General features: G+C 39.8%; 1 protein-coding gene across 7 annotated transcripts in view; it reads left to right on the top strand.

Moving 5' to 3' along the window:
* The window catches only part of Jakmip2 (janus kinase and microtubule interacting protein 2), a 215,378-nt gene that overhangs the window by 99,978 nt on the left and 88,160 nt on the right, over window positions 1-27,240 (top strand). For 4 of the 7 annotated variants that reach the window (NM_001107391.1, XM_039096861.2, XM_039096857.2 and 1 more), the window contains 12 exons: window positions 5,269-5,766; window positions 9,221-9,430; window positions 11,273-11,371; window positions 15,078-15,224; window positions 15,854-15,994; window positions 17,882-17,938; window positions 18,796-18,915; window positions 20,083-20,211; window positions 22,002-22,085; window positions 22,774-22,836; window positions 25,868-25,966; window positions 26,824-26,922. In NM_001107391.1, coding sequence (NP_001100861.1) covers window positions 5,269-5,766; window positions 9,221-9,430; window positions 11,273-11,371; window positions 15,078-15,224; window positions 15,854-15,994; window positions 17,882-17,938; window positions 18,796-18,915; window positions 20,083-20,211; window positions 22,002-22,085; window positions 22,774-22,836; window positions 25,868-25,966; window positions 26,824-26,922 — 1,746 coding nt within the window. The remainder of the gene's footprint in view (window positions 1-5,268; window positions 5,767-9,220; window positions 9,431-11,272; window positions 11,372-15,077; window positions 15,225-15,853; window positions 15,995-17,881; window positions 17,939-18,795; window positions 18,916-20,082; window positions 20,212-22,001; window positions 22,086-22,773; window positions 22,837-25,867; window positions 25,967-26,823; window positions 26,923-27,240) is intronic. The other 3 variants (XM_063277367.1, XM_063277365.1, XM_063277366.1) reach the window with 1 other exon arrangement.

The following is a 27,240-nucleotide window of genomic DNA, read 5'->3' as shown; positions in this document are numbered from 1 at the left end:
TTTTCCTCCCATAGAATCTCTAGGGCAGAAAGGATTAGAAATTTCATTTTCACAGCCCTGTTCAGTGTTCCTTGTCCTTGCCTTTCTACTGGCTTCCCTACTTCTTATGGCCATCTATATTCTCAATGTCTTGCAAGTCAAGACCCATAGTCACCAACACCAGGGAACTCAACACATCCCCAAGGAAATCCAGATTTTGCTTTGGACATTTCTTTCTGTTTGGAAATAATTACTGCACTCTTAATGTAGTCTAGCCACATTAGTCATACATTATGTGTCTTTGAATTTTTGTTGGTGGTGGCTTGATCTAACACTGTATAATATATTACCATATGCAACAATATTTTCAAAATGAACATGATAGTATCTACTGTTGCTTAGTCACTGGCTTTTGATACATTGAGTCATCTTCTCCACAACCAGATGAGAGTGAGATCATCAACCCAATATGCCAATTAGCAAAAGGCTGACAGAGGTAAAGGAATTTACTGAAAGTTTGATTGTAATCAGGCCTGTGATCTAGGCCAGACTTGGTTCTTGGCCACACTGGTGGAATTTGTGTTGTGCTTATAGACAGATTGTTTCTTCTTTTCTCCCATGAAATAGTGGGTACAAATACTATAAATATTACAGGGCTGACAGGCAGGCCAAATGTACTAATATGTGTAATGCCTATTTGCAAAGACATCAGCTTAGAATAAAACACAGGGAAACACCAGCAAGCCTATGGCTGAGTTTAAGTTATCTCTGCAAAACACCCACACTGTTCAAAATGATTTTCATTTGCTGAATTGCTTTTCTCCATTTCAACATATTATCACGTCAGTATTTACATTTCTATTCAGCAATAACTCTTTTGCGTACTCATCCCAAGATTTATATTAGGATATTTAGGTCTTCTTCCTTAATGCATAAATTATATCAAAGTTTGGGGAAAGACTTCACCACACAACTGCAGTGGTTCTCAACCTGTACATTGTGACCTTTTCAAGGTGGTAAGGACTCTTTCATAAGGGTTGCTTACAACCATCAGAAATGTCAGATATTTACATTATGATTTGAATACTGTAGAAAGATTACAGTTATGAAGCAGCAACAAAATAATTTTATGGTTGTGGGTCACCATGACACAAGTGGTCACAGCATAGGATATTTGAGAATCACTTTGTCATGGTCTCTCCATTCTCCCAATTTGCATCCTTTAGCTCTTCCTCAACTGAAGCACTTTCCCAATAAAGTTTAAAGGGAAAGCAAGTCATATCAAGAGATCCTGCAAATAATTGCCTTTTCCATGGCAACTAAACAAATGTGAACATTTCTTCCTTTTGGGAATTCTCCTGAGTAATTGATTGACACCATGTGTTGATCAACACCTGTTTTTATTAGCTTTCTCTTTGGGCTGGAATATATTCTCCACACTGCTGTATTTTTATAGTCTAACTTTTTGTTCTGTTAATCTCTCTCTCTCTCTCTCTCTCTCTCTCTCTCTCTCTCTCTCTCTGCTGACACTCATGAAAAATTACTATTTATAATCTGAGAGAAACAACAAAATCACAGAAAGATGCTGTTAGGTACTTCGAGACTGTTTGATGTGAGTTGTTTAGGGTGGAATGTCTCCTGTCATATCGAATACAATATTGCCTTATATACCATAGTGTATAGCAGTTCAAGTTCTTTTCCATATGTTATTCACATAGTTCTAGAAATAACTATTACAGGTAATTTTCAAACATGTTTTCTTAGATCAGTGGTTCTCATCCTATGGGTTGTGACCGTTTTGGGGTGGAACTACTATTTCAGAGGGGTCACCTGAAACACAGATATTTACTTTATGATTTGTAACAGCAGAATTACAGTTATGAAGTAGCAATAAAATGATTTTATTGTTGGGGTCATCACAACATGGAGAACTGAATTACAGGGTTGCAGCATCAGGAAAGTTAAGAACCTCTGTCTTAGATGGTGCACAGAAATGCAAACCCAAAATCCCCTTACCTGGTATCCACCCTCATTATAGCTCATCATTGTCCTATGGAGTGTTGTTTCTCTTAGGACCTTGTGACCCAGTAGCCATGTTGTCATGATTCTTATCCCACTGATTCTACTTTAAACACTTACTGCTGAGACAGAGAAGGACCAAGTTCCCATCACTTGAGCTAAGGGTTCATTCTTAATATCTTATATGGAAAATAAACTGAGTTTCTAAATTAGGGGGGAAGCCCTTCCTCTAAAAATAGATACATTATCTAGAACAGTAATTAAGAAACCTTCCTACAAGGTGGAAGACACTAAATATCTTAGGGTTTGTTGGCCAGACAGTCTTGGAAAGTACTCAATCACTGTAATGTGAAAACAGCCCCAAGCAATGGACAGGCATGGTTGTATCCCAAGAGATCTTTATTTGAAAATGCAGAGACAGATAAACAAGCTGTAGTTTCCTCATCCCACACCTCGAAGTTACCATTTTCTGTTTACTCTGGAAGGATGAGAATGTAATCTACATTGCCACGAACAGAGAGGCATCATCACCTGCTAGAGATCTGTTTTGCTGTAGCGTCCTGTAAGGGTGTCTGAGTGAATGCATAGTTCACTGGTAACTCCCTGAGCCTATGTTCTCTAAGCTGTATGACAGAACATATTATCCATGTCTCTGATTATGGGGCTGTCCAGAAAACAAGAGCATATGGCCTTTAATTGCATAGGTGCCTTCTTGCTCCTTATTGGGCGGTGTCTGCAATAAGTGGATATACAATGGTAGTCTCTTAGGAGTTTCGAATCAGGACAGGATAAGAGGAGAAGGAGAGGAGAAGGAAGCATGCACAAAATCTGTTACATAAAGAAAAAATGCACTAAGGACCAACAAAGTGCATGGAGAAGACAAAACAAAACAAAACAAAACAACAACAACAAAAAAAAAACAAAAAAAAAACAGCAGACAAGAGTTTAATCCTAGGCAATCGGGGTCACATGTCAGGAAAGGATGTTAAGGAGCTGGGCCAGTTGGAATATGAGAATCCCAAAGAGTCGAGGGGAGAGTCATCAGGGAAAAGAGGCTGTAGGCAGACAGGTACAAATATAAACCACATGCAGAAAATAGTATATTCTCCTGTGTCTGGAACAGGGGTGGGGGAGGGGAAGGAGGAACAAAGTCCTGCTCAACCCACATAGGAGCCTGACTGGCAAGGCTGAAGTACAGGGATTCCTTTCTTATTGTGGAGGAGCCTCTGTGGCTTTGAAACAGCTATAACAGTAGTGCCAGGGCTGGAATTTATCAAGAGCATCGCCAGCAGTGTGAAGAAAGTAATTTTCTCCAAATAAATACCAAAGAACTCTAGAGCAACAATGGCCGAAAGAAATGGAGTATAAACTGCAAATCAATGTCAGATAGGTGACCTTAATTAATTGCCTTGTGACCAAATTTTTAGAAATTGAAAGGGATCAATTACTTTCCCTGATATAGTTTGTTTAACTTAACTCACACCAAACATTATCATATTAACACATGTCAAGGGACTAACAAGAAACTCAGCCTTGTGATAAATTGTCAAGACCCCAAGAGTATTTTACCCACAAAGCTAATCTCATGTTCACAATACTGCAAGTATTCAGTGTAGCAAGTATCAACCATGTTGAACGGCAGGCTGAGGACAGATCAGAAGACAGTCATTGGAACACATATGGCTGCTGCTTCACCAAATCCTCTTGGGTTCTACACCCTTATAGGATAACCACTGTAAGATTCACTCCTGTGCCTTTAAAAATATATATTTACCAAGCACTACTTCCCTTAGAAAATACTGTTAGAGCTGAGGACAGGTAAGTTACTGAGGTAAGTAAAATTCCACATACTCTATTCTACCTACGATGATTTTAAAAGGGACTTTAACACTTTTAGGTTGAAAAGCTCTCAAATTAGGGGAAAGGGAAAAACCACAATCAGAATATATCTCATAGAGGAGGTTATTTTCAATAAATATTAAAAATATGTTAATATTAAAACTTTACAATTAGAGAAATGGCAGAGAATCTCTGTCACACAATCCTGGGGCTCTCAAATTGTCTTCAGTTTTTCAGTCAGTCAGTCTGTCTGTCTGTCTGTCTGTCTCTGTGTGTGTGTGTGTGTGTGTGTGTGTGTGTGTTTCCCTGTCTACCGAGACAAAGAAGCAGGGAGACACGACACAGGCAGGTTATAGGATGAACTGAGTAGAGAAGAAAATAGCACAAAAGGTCACAGAGGGACCTTTTCATCCTACTGAGGTGGCTGGCTACAAGTTCATAGCATTCTGTTAAATCGAGGATTTACTAGGTCACATTTAAGTAGCACAGACTGGAAAGAATGAACATTGTCATTAGAAAGGTAACAAAACTAGGGAGATGATTTTCAGAGAATTCCTGGAAGGTGGAAAGATTAGAAGAAATCCTTCTGAATTACTTGGTGTGTTTGGCTTGGGGGGCATCAAGGTCAAGTGATAAGAGGAAGACTAAAAAGAGACCTGTGGCAGCTGAAGCAACATGCCTAACTTCCTATGATTAGAGGAGAACCCAACAGACTATTTTAGGGATGTTATCTGTTTGGCTAGCCAGTGTGCTGTCATATGAAGAAAAATAAACTCATGGCTATTACAACTATCTTCATTTTTGTTTTACCTTCTCCATTATTCACAGTCTGTGACACCTGTACTCCTCCCTCCCAAGTGAGAAAGAGGAGCATTATAAAATAGTATTGTAGGCACCTTAATGATATATCAAAGGTGGAACCATGCATAGATGCCCACATTTATGGGCTTGGCTGAAGCCAGAATTGTGCAGTTGGTAACTGTATACTCCTCTATTAGTGGGAGAACCAACCCAGCAAAGCTTCACAGATTTATTGGGTATACCGGCTGCCTGGGGAGTTGTTAAAAGCACATTTTGATTTATAGGTTTGGTGGGAATCAGGATTCTGAAATCCTAACAAGCTTCCAGGTGTCTCTGGAGCTGCCAATCTGTGGACCACATACTGATTAAGAGGACCTCAGAATATCAAACATTTGTCTGAGCACACTGATAAACATCTTAGATGTTTCCTTCTATTCCGCATCATAGTCTGCTTTAAGGCCTGTGTTTTCTTTTCCTTTCAGCACACTAAGTAGCTTGTACTCCCCACTCCCCTTTTTAATAAATAAGGTATTAAGAGATCATAGGAGCCTAAGCTGCAAGATCCCGCCTCAGAGCACACGTTTTCTTTGAGGCTCATGCTTTTTCATCCTTTCACCTCTATGCCTCTAGGTATCAAAGCTTGAAAGAGAGAAGACTCAAGAAGCAAAGAGGATTCGTGAGCTGGAGCAGCGCAAACACACAGTCCTGGTGACAGAGCTTAAAGCCAAGCTCCATGAGGAGAAGATGAAGGAGCTGCAGGCTGTGAGGGAGAATCTCATCAAGCAACATGAGCAGGAAATGTCAAGGACAGTGAAGGTGCGGGATGGAGAGATTCAGAGACTCAAGTCCGCTCTGTGTGCTCTCCGCGATGGCAGCAGTGACAAAGTAAGGACAGCACTCACCATTGAGGCCCGGGAGGAGGCCAGGAAACAGTTCGATGCAGAGCGCCTGAAGCTCCTGCAGGAAATTACAGACTTAAAAACCGCCAAGAAGCAGGTGGATGAGGCTCTGAGCAATATGATCCAAGCGGATAAAATCAAGGCTGGGGACCTTAGGAGTGAGCATCAGTCCCACCAGGAAGCCATCTCGAAGATCAAGTGGGAATCGGAACGGGATATACGAAGGCTGGTTAGTACTAATGAGAGCAGGGCAGACAGGGGTCTCTGCCAGAGCTCTGCTGAGTGTTCTCTTGTCAGTTACCATAAACAAAACGCCCATGCTTTGGCTAGCTGTGCTGTCTGAAGTGCAAGGTGCATTGGTAGGTAGTTTGGTAGAAATTGGAACTGTAAAATGTAAGACATTTTAGAGTTTTCATTTTTATAGTATATTTCCTGGTAATTGCATTCACAAGGCACACAGGTATTCATGTAGCAACCTGTGTTCTTGGGTGGTCCATGAAAAGGCTATAAATTACAAGCCCTCCTAACCTTAGCTTGTTGCTGTAGGCTTCCCCATTGTAAAATTTCATTGGTATTTTACAGGACAAAGGGATGTTTCTACAATTTGTTTGAAAATAGCCACTGTTGAAAACATCTTCAGTGCAAACATGAAGCAATGAAATCCCTGGTCATTTTAAAAATGGGTTCCTTCCTCCCCCAAAAGCAAGGAATATTTATTATGAGGCATTCTGTTATTTTATTTTATTTTATTTTATTTTATTTTATTTACTTTTTCCTTATGCACTTGGACGTCATTCAGAAGTAGCTTCTTGCTGTTTACGATTCTCTTTAGTTCAATCCACACAGAATTTTCTTTTTTCAGCACGCAAAGCCAAAAGATATATATCACAATGCTAAAAATAAGTAAATTAAGTTAATGCCTGGCCTAAAAACTGTAGGAACCTAAGTTAACTTTGTTTATGACCTCAGAACAAAAATTTACATTCATATATATGTAAAAGATGATTAGCTTAAATCTTTATAACAGCGATTCTCAACCTGGGTCGAAACCCCTTTGGCAAACCTGTACCTCTAAAAATATTTACATCACAGTTCATGAGAGTAGCAAAATTACAGTAATGAAGTAGCAACAAAAATAAGTTTATGGTTGAGGGTCACCACAACACAAGGAACTGTATTCAAGTGTCACAGCGTTTAGAACATTGAGAACCATTGTTTTAAAGTGTATTTAATACTATACATTTCTCTAAGCAGAGTATCATTCAGAAAAAAAAAAAAACATCCTTTCCCCATTGTCTGCCAATCCTCAGTGATTTCCTAGAAATTCGGTTTGCGCTTTGGATAATGTCTCTAGGATTTCCACTTGAAGCTAAAAGTGGTTCCCGTAGAACATTTGTGTCATTTTCTTAGTAATGTGGTACAGTGTGACTGGGAAATTCTGCCCCTGCTACCCTTTCTATGTGATTTACCTGCAAGTCATTCTGCTGCACTGTTTGACAATCAAGGCCAAATGCAGCGCAGAAATCATGGTCTCTGCCTGGCTCTTGGTTTCTGAAATGACCATAGTTGATGAAGAAGGATTCAGGACTGTGAACTATGGAACAGTCAGGTAGGTGAGTTCTAAGAAACCCTTGAACTAAATATTTTTGCTTGCCTTTCAGTGTGAAATCAACAACTTAGTCATAATTCCCCCCATTATCTCTTTCCAAGAGCATTGCTGAAGTAGACAGGAGATTCTCCTAAGAAGCCACATGAAATCTAAACCACCTGAAGAGTGGCTCAAAAACTGGGTGCAAACAGAATAATATGGGGGATATGTTTCATTAATGTATGTGTCCCTGTCCTTCCTTTCTTATTGTCATTTCCTATCCCTTTCCTCCTCCTCATATGTACTTTTTGACCCAGAGGATGGGAAAGAAATAAAATCTGATCTTTGTAGAAAATGTTACCAAAAAATTCTACATTCTCATCTATGAATTGGAGCACTGGTTAATTTTGTGGTATCCTGAGACCCAAACTATGTGTTGATAACCACTGTATAATACAGCCCCTCTACATGGCTGGCTATTCCACAGGGAGCACATTGGGAGTATGTGGATAATCATAGAGCCAGTATATCACAGAGCCTGACAGACAGGCTCTGAGCTCTGAAGAAGAAGGTAAAGTATCAAGATTTCATCACATAAGGCAGGTGACAATGACGTAATGCTGAACCTTTCAGGTTATGAGTCTCATCTGATACAGAGTGGTCATGGAACCTACTGAATAGGACATGAATTGAAAGTGAAATAACTTGTATAACTGTGGGGCTGCAAATCCCTCCAAGGATCAGCTCTATACCGTAAAGGATCATTTATAATATTAGAGGTCGTAAGGATGACTCCTGGGGTGTTAATGAGCTGATCTGGCATCTGCCATAACATAGAATACAGCACAAGTAGTCAGGAACATGCAGGTTATGTGCTGTATTAATCTGCAAATAGCTCTATATATCAACTCCCATGTGTGCTCAGCTGAACCATGGACTCAGACTTCTTTAAGGAGTTAAAAAGTACTGCTGATATTCTCTTCAGGACACTATTTAGCAGCTACCAGGTGATGTTACAGGATGGTGCAAACTTCAGGCCAGTGGTGTGCCAGTGTAGTCATGTAGCCTAGAGTCAGCAGCCAGTACTGGTGTGCAGGGAAAGAGTGACTCTGCAAGCAGATGCTGTACTGCTCTCCTCATCTAAAGAGCACAGCAAAGACATACTAAGTGGGTAAGTCACTAAATATGAGAAAGGGAAGAAAAGAATGACATTTATGACAAATGTCTTTTCTTGTTTCTACTTTAAGTATTCACATAGAATATAATGAAACAGGACAAAAAGGTTTCACCTGGTGTCTATAATCTCTTCAAAAACTGTCACATTCATTTCAGGTACTGGGTGTCCTTCATCTAGGCACAGCAAACTGGCTCCAGTCAGTTGGAACTCTGATCCACTGATTCATGATACCTGTGTCTTAAATACAAAATTAATATATTTGATGCCACACCCAGCATTAGAATACATAAGTGTTGAAATCAATCATTATTTTCCACAGGTATATGAGGAAACATTTTGACTAAAATTACCACGCATTTCTCTTTCCTATTCTAGTCCCAATGATGGTTTTCTGGCAGTAATGGTAGAATGATTGCTAAGGCTGGTTGCCTTGAGGTATGGGTTGGAAAGGAAAGGTCAAACAACAGGAACACATCCAGATACCATCAGAATTGACACTTCTAGAAAATAAGTAAACCACTCCTGGGAAGCCTGTTATTTCCTTCAGTTGCAAATGACTTCCTGATAACATCAATCAGTATTAGGATTAAGAGACAGTAATAATTTATTTGTCCTGAGAATCATCATAGCAGGATATTATGGCTCTATCATTATTAATGCTAACAATCTATTTTAAATTTATCCTTTGCTAATCAACCCAGATCATTTTGAACACTCTATGTAAGGATAACACCCATTCAGGGTATACCTTTCATTAGCCAATGCTACTCCATATTATTTGTGAGTTCAGTACACTTGTCAGATTGCTGAGGAATTTTTTTCTGCATCATCACAAGAAAGAGGTGGACTTCCCATGGTGAGAATGGGATTCATTTATAACGGTGTCAGATTAAATGTCTTGGCTCTCATTTAATTCAGATGGATGAAATCAAAGCCAAGGACAGGATCATCTTCTCCCTGGAAAAAGAACTGGAGACTCAGACAGGCTATGTACAGAAACTCCAGCTACAGAAAGAGGCTTTGGATGAGCAGCTCTTCCTTGTCAAGGAGGCAGAGTGTAACATGAGCAGTCCGAAGAGAGAGATTCCAGGAAGGGCAGGGGATGGCTCTGAACACTGCAGCAGCCCGGTAAGTCCCTACCAGTTGAGGTTAACAACTCCACAGTCATCTTTTATTTAGCTCCCGATTTCTGCTTTTCATGTAAGCTATTTTCCTATCTGTAAGTACAAAGGAATCAATTCTGCCTCCTACTCTAAAACCAGCATGTATCTTGGGAACAATCTTTTCTAGACTCACAGACAGCAAAGTGGGCTGTGCTTCATTAGCATACCAAGTAAGAGCTGCAGGTGTCTGAATCTTTCACAGACTTTTTCTCGCCTAGTGATTATCTACCCAAACTTTAATATATTATAAGAATAATGAGTTAAATGGAGATAGTGGCCTGTTGGCAAGATTGGTAATTTTCCCAGGTGTGAACAAATGGATTAGCAGTTGACAAAGACAGTGATCATCTTCAGAGATTGGGATGCATGCCTATGAAAGAGACTGAATCATCTATATCCATAGGATGAAAGCTTCTAGTTTAATGAACTTGCCACTTACTCCACCAGATTGTCCTAATTTTACATGAGGAATTATTTTCCAGATGTACACTGAGAGATAGAAGCTTATATGTAGTGAGTGTATAACTTATCTGCAAAAAAAAAAGAGAGAGAGAGAGATGAAAATATATGATTTAGGAACAAGAGTGAGTTCCAAAGTATTACATAGAACAAAGTAATGACTAATTTATGAATGGGTTTTTAGAGGACACAAACACTCTCACACTCAAGCACATACACAGGAGGACAGAGGACACATGCACACACACACACACACACACACACACACACACACACACACCCTAGTAGGTAGCACTAACTATATACCGATCTAGAGTGGAAACTTTAGTTCTTTTGTTAATACTTGCATGTGATATATTATGATTACCTCACCCCCAAAATTGGCTTTTTGATTTCAACCCCTTGGATCAAATTCATAAATTCATTAGCTTAGTTTCCTTGTACAAACCACTTCCCTGCTCAGTATCCTTACATAGAAGATGGAAGCCGTGGTGGTTTCTTCAAGGCGAGTCTACCTGCTATAAGACACCATGTAGAGAATGTAGAACATTGTATTTGGTCCATAGAGAATAGTCATGGCTCTGATTACAGCTATCCCCTATAAGACCTGGGCTGATGTAGAACCACCATCAGTTTGACTGGTTCTGTGGAACCCTCTAGGCTATGATGACTCCAGGGATGTGAAAGTGTTCCACCACCAACAAGCCACTATCAAAAATGGAAAACAGTAACAGAATCCCAAGCCTGTGATCAGAGTAGGCCTATAGCACAGAAGTAAGTTGTAACTGCTATGTGTAAGGTGATTCACAACAATTGATTATTACCATGTAAAGTTTTTTTTCTAGTTTATTTTGTATACCCTGCCTTTGCACATGGAGGGAATACGCTTTCTCTCACAGTGACCTCTTTTTTTCCCATAAGTATACAGAAATTCACAAAGCCCTGTGTCTAGTTCCTAATCTGTCCCCTCTGTGGCTAACTACAGTAGCAGACAGATGTTTGTGTCACAGGAAGAAATGGACATTTGCGACATGAGGATATTCCTTGAACATCACACCTCACCTAGATCACATGACAAACAACTCTGATAACCCAATTCAACCTTCTGTCACCTGCTCTGTGCCAAAAGACTGGGCTCCAGGGTCTGTCTGCCACATCTAACTCATTTGTGGTTTTAACCAGGCATGGTCTTCATTTAGGAGTAAATGTTGAGCATTAGCAAGAGCTATCTAGTCTTCTCTTAGTAAAAGATCATTCATCTTCATGGGTCAAATTGGAAGAAAGTTGCCTATTACTTTTACTAATATTCCAGAGATCCAGAGATGCTCATTTTAGTTCTCATGTGTAGGATTTGCGAAGAAATCAAAAGAGAATAGCCGAATTGAATGCCACTATACGAAAGTTAGAAGACAGGAACACCTTGCTCGGAGATGAACGAAACGAGTTGGTAAGTTATGCTCAAACTGTTTTCATTGTGTGTCTTGTTAGATGTTACTCTCGAAAAGTGTGCCTTGTGTTGTGTAGTTTATCATGACTGAAAAACAAGCCGGTAGGTAATAAAAGCACAGCATGATAAATCCTTGCAAAGTGACTGCCACACATAACTCCCTCCACGTGAGTGAAGTGGAAAATGACCAAGACCTCTCCCTCCCAACCAACACCCCAAGTAAAGATAGTACCACTCTGACTTCTGTCAAAAACATAATTGCATAGCAGGCCTGCATTGCTGGCTGCTTTGGTTCAGTCAGTGCTGGCCTTTGACAGTCTTCCTTTGAGTTGCAAATGAAACTCTTTGCTTCCTTGAGACTTTGTGGCATCCAGTTTCCAAATTGCAATGTATGGAGCCATTTTAAAGGGGTTATTTATGGAGGTTCTAAGCACATTTAGGCTAAGAGGGGCTGTTCTGTATCTGTGAGGGAGAAAATTGTCTGCTTCCTCTGGGCCTAAGGACTTTGATCTTGTAATGGGGTCAGCTTGTTCCTGAAACCCCTCTGATGCTTTACATTCTCACGTCAGTGCAGTGAGTGAGGAGGACCTAAGCGTCTCCATGTCTTTGCCAACACACACAGACAATTATTCACTTCAGCCATTTCAGTGGTCATGACGTGTATTCTTATTCTGACTTTTGTTTTAATTTTTATCTTTTCTAATGAGGTTGGGTGAGCTGTCAAATATCAGCTGGCTGGCCTGGATTCCCTTAGCATCTGCCCTCAGCGGTTTGTTCTTTCTCTATTCCGCTTTTCTTTCTTTCTTTCTTTCTTTCTTTCTTTCTTTCTTTCTTTCTTTCTTTCTCTCTCTCTCTCTCTCTCTCTCTCTCTCTCTCTCTTTCTTTCTTTCTTTCTTTGTTTCTTTCCATAAGATTTATTTATTTATTTTTTATGTATGTGAATGCACTTTCACTCTCTTCAGACACACCAGGAAAGGGCATTGAACCGCATTACAGATGGTTATATGTGGCCAAGGGGTTGCTGGGAATTGAACTCAGGACCTCTCGAAGAGCAGTCAGTGCTCTTAACCACTGAACCATCTCTCCAGCACTGTGCTTGACTTTCTTATTAGCAACATTTCATCCCTTTGTGCTTATTAAGATTTTCTTTATAACCATAACATAGGCTCACCATTTTCATTTGCTTTCTACTGCTATGGTAAAACAACATGATTGAAAGAAATTTGAGGACAAAAGGGATTTATTTGGCTTACATGTTCTGATCACAGTCTATCATGAAGAGACATCAGGGCAGGAATTGAAGCAGGGACCCCAGAAAAATGGTGCCAACTGGCCTCTGACCTAGTTTGCTCAGTTTGCTTTATTATACATCGCAGGACCATTCACTAGGAGGTAGTAGCACCCACAACGGACTGTATCCTTTCACATAAATCATTAATCAAGAAGATACCTCACAGCTGAAGGGGTTTGCACCCCCATAGAAAGAACAACAATGTCAACCAACCAGACTCCCCAGAGCTCCCAGGGGCTAAACCACCATCCAAAGAATGCACATGTAGGGACCTTTAGCTCCAGCCACTTATGTAGCAGAGGATGGACCTTGTCAGGCATCAATGGGAGGAGAGGCCCTTGGTCCTGTGAAGGCTCTTTGCCCCAGTGTAGGGGAATGCCATAGTGTTGAGGTGGAGGTGGGTGGGTGAGAGGGGTAGCATCCTCATAGAAGCAGGGGGAGGAGGAATGGGAGAAGGGGAAACTGGGAAAGGGAATAGCATTTGAAATGTAAATGCTTAAAATATCCAAGAAAAAAAGAAAAAGAAAGAAAGAAGTCTCACAGGCTTGCCTACAGGCCAATATCCAGGACACATTTTCTCAACTGAAGTTCTCTCTCTCAGGTGACCCTAGCTTGAGTCATGTTGACATAAAACTAACCAGGACAGGGGCTTTTCAAAATATGCTCTATCTTCAGGAAAGAAAGATGTGCCCCACTATCTTTAGTTAGAGCTTCATTCAAATTCACTTTCTTGCTTTAAATTTTCTATCTACCTCTAATATTTCAACTACTTATTCTCTCAGCAATTTTTTTACATCTCTTCTTAGCTCTTCCCATTTTTCTTTATGCTTATTTGAATTATGTTACTTGATGGGTATAAATTAATATTTGCTAATCGTTTTGGCATATCAACACTTTCATATTATGAAATGTATTCTCTCCTTGACCTCAGGTCTACCTGTTATTAGGTAAACTATAGCAGGAGGTTGTAGTGTTCACATGAATCTCTGTTTATTATATGCATCATCATATATTCATGGTTGATCATATATGTATAGTTTCCATCTGTGTTACATACCAAGGCCTGTCTTTCTGAAGAAGCATTTTGTTGAATGCTTCAGAACTGTCATGATTGTATGCTGTGCTAAAATTGGACAGTTCTCTCTTCTCATGCTCATTTGAATTTTCTATGAATAGTATGCACTGGGTAGACTTGAATATTCAAAACATGGAGGATTAATCTCCTTAAGACGCAAAGGGTAGAATAATAAGCCCACAGAATAATCTGTCTTTATGTGTACTCAAAATTCAGATGCTAAAGATCAAAAATTATGAGTTGCCCCAGATTATTTATGAAAAAATAAAGCAAGTGTTTTACCTTCATTATATAACTGGAGTTTTCAAATTCAGATTAGGGTGGAACTGGGAAATGCCAAGAGCCACAGGTGGACTTTGATTGATTGATTGATTGATTGATTGATTGATTGATTTTTTGAGCATAGGTAACTTTCTCCTTCCTCAGTATCTCCCCAAATCATAGATTTCCATAAAAGGATTCACTATTTTTGAGATCCTCTGATACTCTTTTTCCTTGTTGTAAGAAAAGAATAAGCTAATCATTAGAGATTCAACATGGAAATTCAAGTTATCTGTATAGATTGCCCTATAGTACATCAACAAAACAGAATAGTTTTGAAAATGAAACGATTACAAGGCAACATTCATACATTTAGCCTAGTGCTTCTAAACTGAAGCTACTTTGAGCAACATGTAGTCATCTCAGCTGGCAGGGTATTAGTGTTATTAGCAGGCAGAGGATATGGATACTGCTAAACATCCTATGAAATGTAAAACAGTCTCCATGACATCAACAACAGAAAAACATAAACTGTCTTACTTACTGAGAGTGAGAGTTCAGCAAGACTTTTTAATGGAGTTAATGCAGTTGGCGAGGAGAAGGCTCCAACAGGTTCTGGTGACCATGTGGTTTAAATGGGCTTCTGTATATTTCTGAGCCAATAAGAGGTCTTTCCTGGACCAGGCAGTCAGTTTGGTCATGCATGGGCAGAAAGTAAAAGGGAGTAACAGAACTTTGCTTCTGGCCACTTCAACCATCAGCATATGTGGCACCTCTGGTAAGGTAACATAAAACAGCATGTGAGGACTGTGATGAGGGCCAAGCATTCTGGCTCATGACCTCTAATCACAGCACTAGGAAGGCAGAAACAAGAGGAATCCTCTTTGTTCCACTCTAATTAGGTTTTCATAGTAAATTCAGAGTCTACTAGCTCTACATAGCACAATCCCATTCAGAAGAACGGAGGTAAGCATGCAGGCCAAAATAGCATCCATGAAAAAAAGCTAGAAAAGAATGACCCCTTCATGCCCTATTTCCCTCAAGATAAGAGAAACTAATTTTAATTTATTTACGCCCAGTTAAAACGTGTGCGGGAAACTGAAAAACAATGCAAACCTCTCCTGGAAAGGAACAAGTGCCTAGCCAAGAGAAACGATGAACTGATGGTATCTCTACAACGCATGGAAGAGAAATTAAAAGCCATAACCAAGGAAAATTCAGAGATGGTGAGTAGCGCAGACTTTGCAAAACCTGCTGCTTCCTTTTCTGTGTCACTTCTGACCTAGTGTTTATTTTCCTAAGGAGGATATATATATATGTATATATATATATGTATATATATGTTTTTTTCTCTTGAGTAAGCAAGGAGACGTTAAAGAAGAAAGCAAGAGAAGGTCCTGCCTCCAAACTGTATAGGGTTTCTAACCTCGCAGAACTAATGGAGCTCTTCCAGGAATACACTTACTCTTCAGATACTTGGAAACCAAGAAGCAAAGCCTAGGTGTGGCTCCTGAGCCACAGAAATATGGAGCAAGGTCTTGCCTGCCTTCTAATTTGTTTAACAGCTGGGAAATCAATATCAAAGTTTGTATTGTGTGTGAATGACTGATAAGATAGTACATTCCTGAAAAGCCTTCCAATATAGCTTTAGCAATCTCCAGACATTGCCAAGGACTTCACTGTATGATAGCAGATAAAAATGTACCTGACAGTTTTAGTTCATGTAGATAAAAGTGTGTCATCTACTGGGAAAATATTCAAGTTAACTGGACCCCAATTTCTACAAATATATCATGACTAAAATTTGGGATTTTTTTTTAAGTTTCTACTTGTAATTTCTTCTTCTCCAATTTAGAGAGAGAAAATAACGTCTCACCCACCATTGAAGAAACTGAAGTCTCTGAATGACCTTGATCAAGCTAATGAAGAACAAGAGACGGAGTTTCTAAAACTGCAGGTCATTGAGCAGCAGAACATCATTGATGAGCTCACCAGGGTAGGTGACCCATCTGTAAGCTGCTAGCTATTCTCAAGGATGGGTGGCCAACAACCAACACATAAGGAAGCGTTTCATAATTTCGGATTAATTTCAAATGCCCGTATTCATATGATCAGTATGTAATTATGCACAAGAAACTCTATCCCAAAACGTTTTACATTAAGGTGATTGATATTCCAATGCTAAACATCTGCCAAATAGTTTGAAAGTCTAAGTTGTACTAAAAGAATTTTCAGATGCACATTTATGGAAATATACAGGGTAGGTGTATCTTGTAATTGTCTATTAGGATCAGGTTTCTGAAGCTCAGCAATTCAATTTATTTTTTTTCCTACAAAACCAGGACCATATATGCCATGTTTCTGACACCTAATTAGTGCACTGCACATAGATACAATCTGTTCACAGCTTTGGGAGTAATGAAGCAGATATTCCCATCTATACTTTGTGATTGATAGACACTTCAGTACCTACTGACCACGTGATTCCTGCTATACTATTTGAATGTGGATGAGGTTCCCTTTAGCAATGTGAGGGAGAGAGACCTCCTGAACCTTCAGGCTGTCTTCTTCCCCTTACTGTCTTTATTCTGAGAGTAGCATCTTTGTTGCCTCTTCTTTCAAGAATAAGCTTAAGTCTGTAGATGTGAACTGCTCATAGGAGCAGGCAGGCTCTTAGACTACAGTCCCCAGAGTAGGTAGACAAGATAGATGACCCGCAGCCACTGGGAGCAAGAAATTGCACTTCTGTTTTCAATTAATAACAACTCGTCCTTTAAAACATGTCCATTGTTCATGTATGCTATAATTAAGATTAAGAAAGTAATTTAAGTATACAATGTGTACATTTAAAAAGTTTCCATTATATTGAAGATGCAAGATCAAAATATTTTATACATAAAGGCAAAAGATAAAGTCTAAATACCAATGTTCTGAGTCATATCCAGCTTGGGTCACTTGCTCCCACCTTGATAACTCCTTAATCTCATGTACTCTGTGGGCTAGGAATATACCTAACTTGGAACAGCCTTGAATTAAGCTGTAAATTTCCCGTGGATTGGAGAGTCCCATATAGTTGAAATTTGCAGTAAATACGAGGAGCACATAATGATTAAGTCCCAAGTTTTCTCAGTGTACCTGTGCACACAGCGTCTGAGTCACGAAGTTCATTCTGTTGGTAGGTATTTGCCAAGTTTCTCAGAAAACCACAGCCATTTCTGCCAAAAGAAAACAGAAACAAAACTAGGTGACTCCCAGCAAGTAGACGCTCTGCCTCCTGTCTCATCCTTACAAGCAGCAGCTGAGAAACAAGGTTCCAAAGACAGTCAAGAGACACCTGCCTGTGCTAAAAAAGACAAGATGTAAAAAAAAAGAAAGAGAGAGAGAGAGAGAGAGAGAGAGAGAGAGAGAGAGAGAGTTGAATTTCAGTGAGGAGTAATATTTTCTCACCACAAGTACAAATTAATTTTGAGAATTGGGAAGCATAACAACTACTCGGGGACCCTATATTCAATGTTATTTGTTTTCAAGTATAAAATGAAGAAACAAAGTGTAGCTCCTAATTAGATGTCAGGAAAACTATAATATACATACTCTGAAAATCTTGGCACATCCTATTGAAAAGTTACCAAATTTTTTAAATAAAATTACTCTTCTGATAAAAATAAATAATCCTTCAAGGGAGAACACCTCTCTCTAAACAACAAAACAAAACGAGGGGCTTCAGAGGTGGCTCAGCCCTTGAGCTCAATCCCTGCACCTGCCACCAGAGGCTCTCTTGGATCCAATGCTCTCTCTGGCCTCTGTGTCCAGAAGAAAGTGACAACAGAACTTTTGGGGGATATTCGACAACTTCCACTCTGAAAAGACCTTATCTGTTTTCTAGGATCGAGAAAAACTCATCCGTAGGAGAAAGCACAGGAGAAGCTCGAAACCAATCAAGGTAACAAGGAAACTGTTATCAGAATGCTACAAAGAGCCAGGAAAGGGAGACTTGCCAAGAAACCTGTCTGCACAGATGTGATAAATCAGATACTCTTGAACTGCAGTATGCCATGAGCGCTATTTGTTTGAAGAAAGTCTCTGGTCATTTCTCCATCTAGAAATGGCTGTGTTGTTGTGTCCTAACCTGAAAGGCTATGACTTCCTCTAATCAGAAGCCACTGGGCTTAATGTTAAAAGGTTTTTCTGACAAATGGGTGTGTTACACGCTGAGAACAACTAAGCCATATACATGATCAATATCTAACATGGGATCATATTAGCTTCTGATATCTGTCTTTGGGAAATATTGATATTGACATTCTTGGTCCATCATTATGTTTATAGGCTCTAATATGCAAAAGTCTCATTGTTTTGATTTTTTACTGTTTTGTTTTTTTACTTGGTTTGGATGTGAGATTAGATGAACAGATTTAAGACACTATGACCTCCTTCACATGGATGCCCTTTTAAATACTGAAATTTAATACTGAAATTTAAATACTGATTTTAAATACTGAAAAGAATAAGAGTGTCAAGTCATCATGGCATACAATATAAGGTGAACACTTTATGGTGGCTTTAGCAAGACAGCCAAATATCCATGCATTTCCCTTGAATAAGTCAGAAGTGAAGCAACATGGGGAAGGGTTGAATTGGTATTACGTTCCTGCCTACAGTTTGTATTTCACCAAAGAAGCCTTAAAGGCCCCATGACCTCATTGATCATCTACATCTACCTTAGTGAATGGATTCTGAATACAGCATCTTTCATAAATTTTAGTAATATTAATAAGTGTAAACTTTCTCTCCACTTAGAGGCCTGTTTTAGATCCGTTCATTGGCTATGATGAGGATTCGATGGATTCAGAAACATCATCCATGACCTCCTTTAGAACAGACCGGACACCTGCTACCCCGGATGATGACTTGGATGAAGTAAGTTTTTCCTTTTCCCTGGTTCTGCGTGATACTGTCACCAAATCTTCCCTTTAAGGGGAAGGAAAAAAATCACAAAATGATCCTCTAACACCAGCCAACCTTGAGATCATACTCCACTTTAATAATCTTGAAAGTGGACATCATCTGTGTCATACAATCTCTCTGGGAACTTCTCAAACCTTCAGTTCGGCTCTATAATTGGATCACACATTTCAACACAAAAGTGACTTTCCAAAAATTTTCATCTGGGCAGAGCATGAAAGGGAGAGCACACCTAGGAGGTTGCTAGATTCAGTCTGAGTAAAGTAGAGTCCATGTTCTGTGGTCCACTTTCATCAGAATGCACCTGTGGGTTCAGTTACACTGAACACAATTACCAAGTCAGCGTTAGTGGTATGAATCTTCTCAGTCCACACTTACTGGTTTTTATAGGCAGGGTTCCATGTAGTATTAGTAGACCCTGGCAAGGTGACCATAATTTCTGATCCTCCTGCCTCTACCTCCCAAGTTCTGATATGACCTCTACTCCTATATCTATATATCTATATAATATATGTTTGTGTGTGTATGTGTGTCTGTGTGTGTGTGTGTGTGTGTGTGTGTGTGTGTGTGTGTGTGTGTATGATGCTGGAAAATGGGCATTATATATGCTAGGGAAGCATTTTACCAACTGAACTTCCTCCTCTGCCCTTCATGCCACATTTTTGACCAAATTCTCTGGTGATGATTAAACTATGCCCCAAATCCAAGTTCTAAAGCTAAAAGGGAGCTTTATAATTTACAATAATAAACTAATGATTTTTTTATTTATCTCGATGCATGGAAAGAAACAAGAATAAAGCTTTAAGTATCCTCAAATTCACATCCAAACTTTGAATGTGTCTTCTTATTTGGATCTAAAATTGGGTATTATTCAAGGCCAAATGGAAAAGAATCACTAGTGTAAAAATAAAAAAGTGTTTCTTTCATTAAAATAATATCCTACATATATATATATATGCACATATATAACATATTATGAATTTACAGACTTACTAATAATTCAGATTGACCAACAGAATCAAACAGATCACAACTTCATTACAAATATGGGCAAATGTCACTTTTTGCCCATAGGATGCAGACATAACATAATTTCTGAATCTTTGTATTTCAAACCCCAAGAGTCTAGCTGCTGAAGAATCTGAGCTACGATTTCGACAATTAACAAAAGAATACCAAGCCCTCCAAAGAGCATATGCCCTCTTGCAGGAACAGACTGGAGGCATCATAGATGCTGAAAGAGAAGCCAAGGTGAGTGTGGACCTGAAGAGGTCTAGAATTAACATGCACAGTTTACATCACAAAAGCACTGTGGCCATTAAAATGTCAGTGGCATAACTTTCTTTGTGCCACTTTGTCCTCTGTGGCTTTTGAATTGGTTTTTTGTTTTGTTTTGTTTTTGTTTAATTTAACAAACATCAGGTCTAAACATATAAGAACCAGCACAGATCAATGCTTTTTTTTCCTGTTAAAGATAGTTGAATATGTTGTTCTTATTTTTACTGTTTGTAAACTTGCATTTTCCAAGTTAACCCATATTGGATTTTGATGATCCATTTTTTTTAACTTCCTTGCTTTAAAAAAAAGTAATTATTTTATTTTTCCAAAGTAATGATTAGCCACTTTCTACTCTGAATTAACAAGTGCAAAGCATTGCATATACAACTAATTAAGCATTTCACAGACAATATTTCAATGAATCATTGTGTCAGCTCCCTAAAGCAGATGTTTTATAAAAGGATTGAAGAGTCAGAGAGATTAGTGAACTTTCCCTATGTTACACATCCATGTTCTTTGTAGAATGTCATAACTGTCACTCATAAGCCTTTGTTGAAGAAAGGACAGAGGGTGGATGAGTAGAAGGAAGACAGGAAGGCAGGAAGGCAGGAAGGCAGGAAGGCAGGAAGGCAGGAAGGCAGGAAGGAAGGAAGGAAGGAAGGCAGGAAGGAAGGAAGGAGAAAAGGAAGGAAGGAAATATATTTGTTTATGCATTCAATCAGTCAGTCACTCCTTGCTGTATTCCACGTTTGGCACTGAGAGTGCTAAAATGTTCTATGGCTATGATTTTTCTACTAGTTACAGAAGAAGAAATGACAGCATATAAGTTAAACACATATAATGAAGTTTAATTATTCCCCCTGGATTCTCATGTTGGGAGTTGAACCCAGCCCGTGAACTGCAGAGTTAGAACCACCAAAAGAACCTGCCTTGTAACCTTTGGCCAGAGCTCAGAAAGAGCATGTGTCTGCACCGGTGTGGCTCCATTTTCCTCTTATGGAATTACACTGTGCTAAGAGGTGCCACAGCAACTACTCTTAATAGTTTAGAAGGTACATAGGTATTACAAGTCTTTGTTTTTAAGCGGTAGCATGCCTGCACACACTCATACACGCGCACGCGCGCGCGCGCACACACACACACACACACACACACAGAGACATAGGTTTAAAACTATACTTTGATTTGGGACAGGCCATGCACCATCAGAAGAAAATGTTCTCCTATGCTCATACGTTTGCCTGAATACCAAATAATATGTCAGATTTTCATTGATGGCTTTTGCTAACCTTTCATACTATCTTAGGAATGGTCAACAAAATAAAAAGGTTTCAATGTAAGTGTAGATACCAGAACACAAAGTTGGCTCTGAGAGAATGAATAGAACTTGAAGAAGAAATGAAGACTGATTTTCCCTCAGATAACAAGTTCATTTACATGAGCAGCAGTGAGTTTTCAGCAAGGATGTAGGGAACAGGGATGCCACTTCAGGTCAAGGTGAAGTCTAGGTGATGAGTCTGGAGTGTGATGTGAGTCTTTTAATGGTCAACTAAAGAATGTGAATATTAGCATGATGACAAATGGGATCCCAGGGAAGTTTATTGAAGACTCTAGATCTTATTAGATCATGAAGGCAACTTAGCAGAATACGTTTATTCTTGAAAACCCCTCCCTTACACAAACAAACTTGTCAAACACTAGTAAAGGACAACACACTGAATGGCCATTTGACTCACTGAACTCTGGAATTTTGATCTCACTAGGCACAAGAGCAGCTCCAGGCAGAGGTGCTGAGGTACAGGGCCAAAATCGAAGATTTGGAAGCAACGCTGGCTCAGAAAGGGCAGGTAGGTGCTCAGTGCTAGCTTTTCCGCAGTGGCAGCTGGTTCACTCCAACTCTCCTCTGGCTCACCCCATGCATGGGTCACACCCAGGACATGGCTTGGCTCACCACAGTGACCTTTCTCAGACTGTGTCAGAATGTAAACTATTCCTGTCCCTGGTGTTATACTCCCAGAGCGCAAACCCAGCCACAGCGGTGAATGAAGTTGGGCAAGAGAGAGACCAGTGGAAGAGGAGCTCAGTCAACTAGGCCTAGAGCTGTCACGAACCGCTAAGGCAGTGTGCTGCCCTCCCCTAGCTGCATTCTTTGCCTCTGTGCTACATATATGGTTCTACATTTTAATGTTTTCCATTCATATGTATTGAGCCCGTGTGCATTCTGACCTGTTTCACTTTTTGCCTGTGTGGTCACTTCTGAGTCCCCAGAAGGCTGGTCCTGGATTATTCAGACTGGAAAAGGTAGAGGGTAGGAAACAAAAGTGGATAGAGGACTATACTTTTCCTGGCAATGTTCGCCCCAGAGTCTTTGAAAAAGCTGCTGGAACTGGGTGGGCATCATTTACTAGAGTCAGTTACCCTCTGCAGGCAAACTGGGTGGAAAGATCCTGGCTCCGGCCGACTGGTTAGAGGACACAGACTACTCCTTTCGTGGCACTCTGAAATGCTGACTGCGCGATATTCTTTGTCAAACAGGATTCACACTGGGTAGAAGATAAACAACTTTTCATTAAGAGAAACCAGGAGCTTTTAGAAAAGGTATGTTGGGCGCACCACCCTAGTGGGGCAGAGGAGAAAATGATGATCCAGGAGCAGCAGGGGGTGCTCTCAGGAGTGGCACAGGGGCCAGGGAAGGGGAGGCTCTCCCACGGCTGCTCTGTCCTCTGCTGCGTGCTCAACCGCATCCCACCATCACCATCAGTTAAGTGGCCCTCATGCATGGCTGCAGACTCGTGAGGACGTGATTCCTGTGCCCCACCAATCTGTTATCCATACATATGTACTGTATATATGCTGTGTGTCTACATATGTGTGTGCCAACACATGCCCATGAGCATCTCCTGTGTACTTATTTACCTGCCCTACCCCCACCCCCAAATCCTCACTGCACATGCTGTTTGTGTAAAAAAGTGGCAGAATATATCTGTGATCCAACTTACACAGATTATATTCTCACTTTTAGACATAGTTGCTATGCTTGGCTACTTCTTTTTTTTTCTTTTCTTTTATACCTTAAAGGAAGGGATCGATTTTTTTAGAAGCATCTCAAACAAAAATCATTATGTCCAGAAAACTGGTCAGCACACTAAGATATGTTTCTACCCAGTAGATATAATTAACCTCAGCCTTTTGATCTGAGGCAATTTAACACCATAGAACATCTCAAGGTTAAGGGTAACTTATCCTTTGGTACATTCTCTCTGTAGTCTAATAAGAGATTAAAAACAAATCTTATACTTGACACAAACAGACTTTAAAGCTTTCGAATGTAGGAAATTATTCTGTAGTTTAATTTAAAATAATGTAGAAGTTATTTTAGCCTTATTTCCATTAATCTTTTCTATAGTTGATAACCAGCAAAAATTGACCACTCTGCCCTGGTCAGAGAAAGAAGAATGAAGATGTCCTCACGTAGTCTGGAAAGGCTAGTGCAGCCTGTCTTTCTCCAGATGAGTCATGATTGATGTATGGAGGTGTCAGATGCCCCAAATCCAAACCTTAAGGCTTCTATACAAATGTGGTTAGGAGGGTCTGTTAGCACAAATGTCTAGCTACTCAAGAATCTGGGGCAGCAAGATCAGAACTGAAAGGCCTACTAATGCTACACAGTGAGTTCAAGGTTGGATTAGGCAACTTAGTGAGACTGTTTCAGAAGAAACATGAAAACAAAGATTCAGTGGTTGAGCACTTGCCTACCACACCTAAAGCTCTAACTTCAGTCTCTATTACAAAAGAAATGAAAATGATAAATAGAAAGAAGGGAGAGAAGAAAAATGTCAGTCTCATTAATGAGTTGAAATTTGTGAATGACTGTTCTAATTCTATCAGTAGCCACCAGATCCATTGATCTCCCCTAATATCCTATCACAGATCCAGTATATTGATCCAAGCTTCTAAGAATGATAATCACCTTTGTAATCTGAGCCTATTAAAAACGTTCATTTGACTACAGATGTTTATGACGAGAGGGTCAGAGAAACTGCTCAGCATTTAAGAGCACTTGCTGTTTTTCCAGAGGACCTGAGTTCAATTACAGCACCTACAGCAGATGGCTAACAGCACTCATAACTCCAGTTCCAAGGGCTATCACCCTCTTATGAATTCCTTGGGTACCCACATCTTTGTAGTTGTACCACCCACACAGACACAGACACACACACACACACACACACACACACACATACACACACACACATACATGCACACACACACACACATCCTACATATTTTAAAGTTATATGTTTTGGAAAATGAGATTTGTTCTACTGTGAAAGCCATTGTTTTTGCATATTTACAGTTAAGTTTTAAACTGTCACTGTGCATAATGATCCTTCTATAGTTAATGACAAAGTACACAAAAATTATCAGATCCCTTAAGATCTATATGAGTCTCAGTCACGAACCCTTCCTGAGGGGAGGTACGTGGATCCACACCTGACTTAATCTCATGCCTCATGCTTCATCAGGTTGTACAGGATGCCCTTGAGAAATGCATACAGGATCATAGTGTACCTAAAGTCCTAGTTGCTTAGAAAACTAAGGCAGAATGAACCCTAGTGGCCAGGAATTTAAAGCCAGCCTGATCCACATAGGGAAATCCTGTGTTAGAAAACCAACCAATCAGTAGTAAATAAGAAGCAACAATTCTACAGAACAATGAAGAAAGAGATGCCATTTCTGAGTGTTTGGGCTAGCCAAGGCTCGTCTGGAGCTTAGAGCTTAGCATTCAGGGAAGATAATGATTTTCTCTGTAGTAAAGAAAATAGAAGAGTGTTTTCCATATAGATAAGAACAGAGAAAGCTCCTGGAATCACAGGGTGGATTAGGACTGCTTGCTCATACACGCCTCAGTGTGTGTGTGTGTGTGTGTGTGTGTGTGTGTGTGTGTGAGTGTGCGTGCGCGCGCACATGTGTGCATGCATGTCTACTTGTTCACATGGCTGACATAGAGACGCTGGTAACATTGAATGCTGAATAATCAGGTAGTAAATGGTTTTTCTAAGTTTTGGAATTCTGTTTTATGGAGTCTCAGGTCACTCTTTCCACCAATTCTCAGTCTTATAGGTAAGAGTTCTTTGAAGCAATTTCAGAATGATTATAAAAATTCCCATCAGATATTATCGCCATACAAAATATTGTGTGATGGGCATGGATTGATTAGGTGGTAGCCAGATATAACTGTAAGGTCTGAATTAACAGTAAAATTATTCCTGTACCAACCGGTAATTTAGAGATGAGTATCCACCTCCCTCATCAACACCCTAAAATCCATTCTGAGCACACTGAACCTGATCCACATGGGACATGTGTCTCAAATTCACTGTCTAGAGGAGCTCTAGCCTTCATGCCAAAGAAAGGTTTTTCTTGACATTTGTCTCTGTGCCTCCCCAAATCAACTAGAAAATGGCTACAAGGAAAGCCAAAGAAATCTGCCTTAACCATATCTCCTTTAGGATTATTACCCTGGTTTACAGAAAATTTGCTCACTGGGTGGATGAAAGCTATCTATGGTTGCTCTGCCAAGGGATTCCTTGCTGTTCTCACCTAACTCCAGGGTTTACTTTATCAGATAGAGAAGCAGGAAGCAGAGAATCACCGGCTACAGCAAGAACTTCAGGATGCCAGAGACCAGAATGAGCTGCTGGAGTTTCGCAACCTAGAACTAGAAGTAAGGAATAGCTGTGTTAGTGATGGCATGGTCATGACTTTTGCAGAGCATGAATTAAGCATTTCAGAGTCACACTCTCATTTAGATGCCAGAGGTAGACCAAGATAATGTGACTGTGACAATCAAGACTAAATACCTTAGAAACATTGCCATGTATCTGTCTGGTAATGATAAGTTTTGAAGAAGCTTGGGACTGTTCTCACAGGGACTGTGCTTTCCCAACAATGGGGCGATGGACAATGGTGTAGGAAATATCTACATCATGTGGGCCAAACTTGAGGTGCTTGTTTTAGGGGACTTGTTGTTTTTAAACAAAACATATTATACCACATCTTCATTGTAGTCTACCAAATCTGACTGAAGGTCTGAGTGATGACAAATTACTGTTCGATTTTATATGGTTTTGCCCTGATATTCTTCTTGAGATTATTCCAGATGGTAAAGTTAGCCATCAGTGAGCTCCAGTGGAGAGGAGTGACTGCCCTGCAGCCTGTATATCTTCTCTATAAAGAATGAGAGGATCAAACATGCAGAGTCTATTTGGCACCATAAACCTTCATAGTAAGCTCACCCTGTGATATCTGAAGGGTATAAATATTCATACTGTTTAAATTGCACTCTCTACTTTCCACATTTCCCCCTAACAAAAATCTTCAAGGATGGATGACACAGTCTATAAATTTTCTCCCATATTTTAGTTGACTGCTTAATTCTCTCCCATTCAATTTAGTCATGTACATCTTGAGAGTTTTCCTTTTTCCAAATGACACATTGATAAATGGCTGAAATAGATTAAAGAGACAACTGGCTTAGTGTTTAATCAGATGCTGCTTCTTTTTCTTCTTATATGTTTCAAGGAGAGAGAGAGGCGATCCCCTCCATTCAATCTACAAATTCACCCCTTCTCAGATGGTGTGAGTGCACTGCAGATCTACTGCATGAAAGAAGGTGTCAAGGTAGGCAGACATCACATTAGATCCTTTGTGTATGCAGATATCAGGAAAGCAGGGGACTGGGAAAGGAAAGGCAGTTCACAGTCGCTCTGCATGTCAATCTCCAGATTGCAGGACGAAAATAGGAAAATCAATAGGACATAAAATGAATGTTTAACAAATTTATAAAAGGTAATAGCAAAGAACAGAGATGGGTCATTTAGATCATAGGAACATAAAGAATGGTGTAGGATCAAAGCATACATTAAAATAAATGGTATTAATTACCTGGGGAGAAATACAAATAAACTATGTGCTTCAAGAAACATAATTCAAGTTGGC

Source organism: Rattus norvegicus, chromosome 18 (assembly GCF_036323735.1).
Source record: "Rattus norvegicus strain BN/NHsdMcwi chromosome 18, GRCr8, whole genome shotgun sequence".
In the NCBI taxonomy this organism is placed as follows: domain Eukaryota; kingdom Metazoa; phylum Chordata; class Mammalia; order Rodentia; family Muridae; genus Rattus; species Rattus norvegicus.
This window is presented reverse-complemented; position numbering and strand designations above follow the sequence as displayed.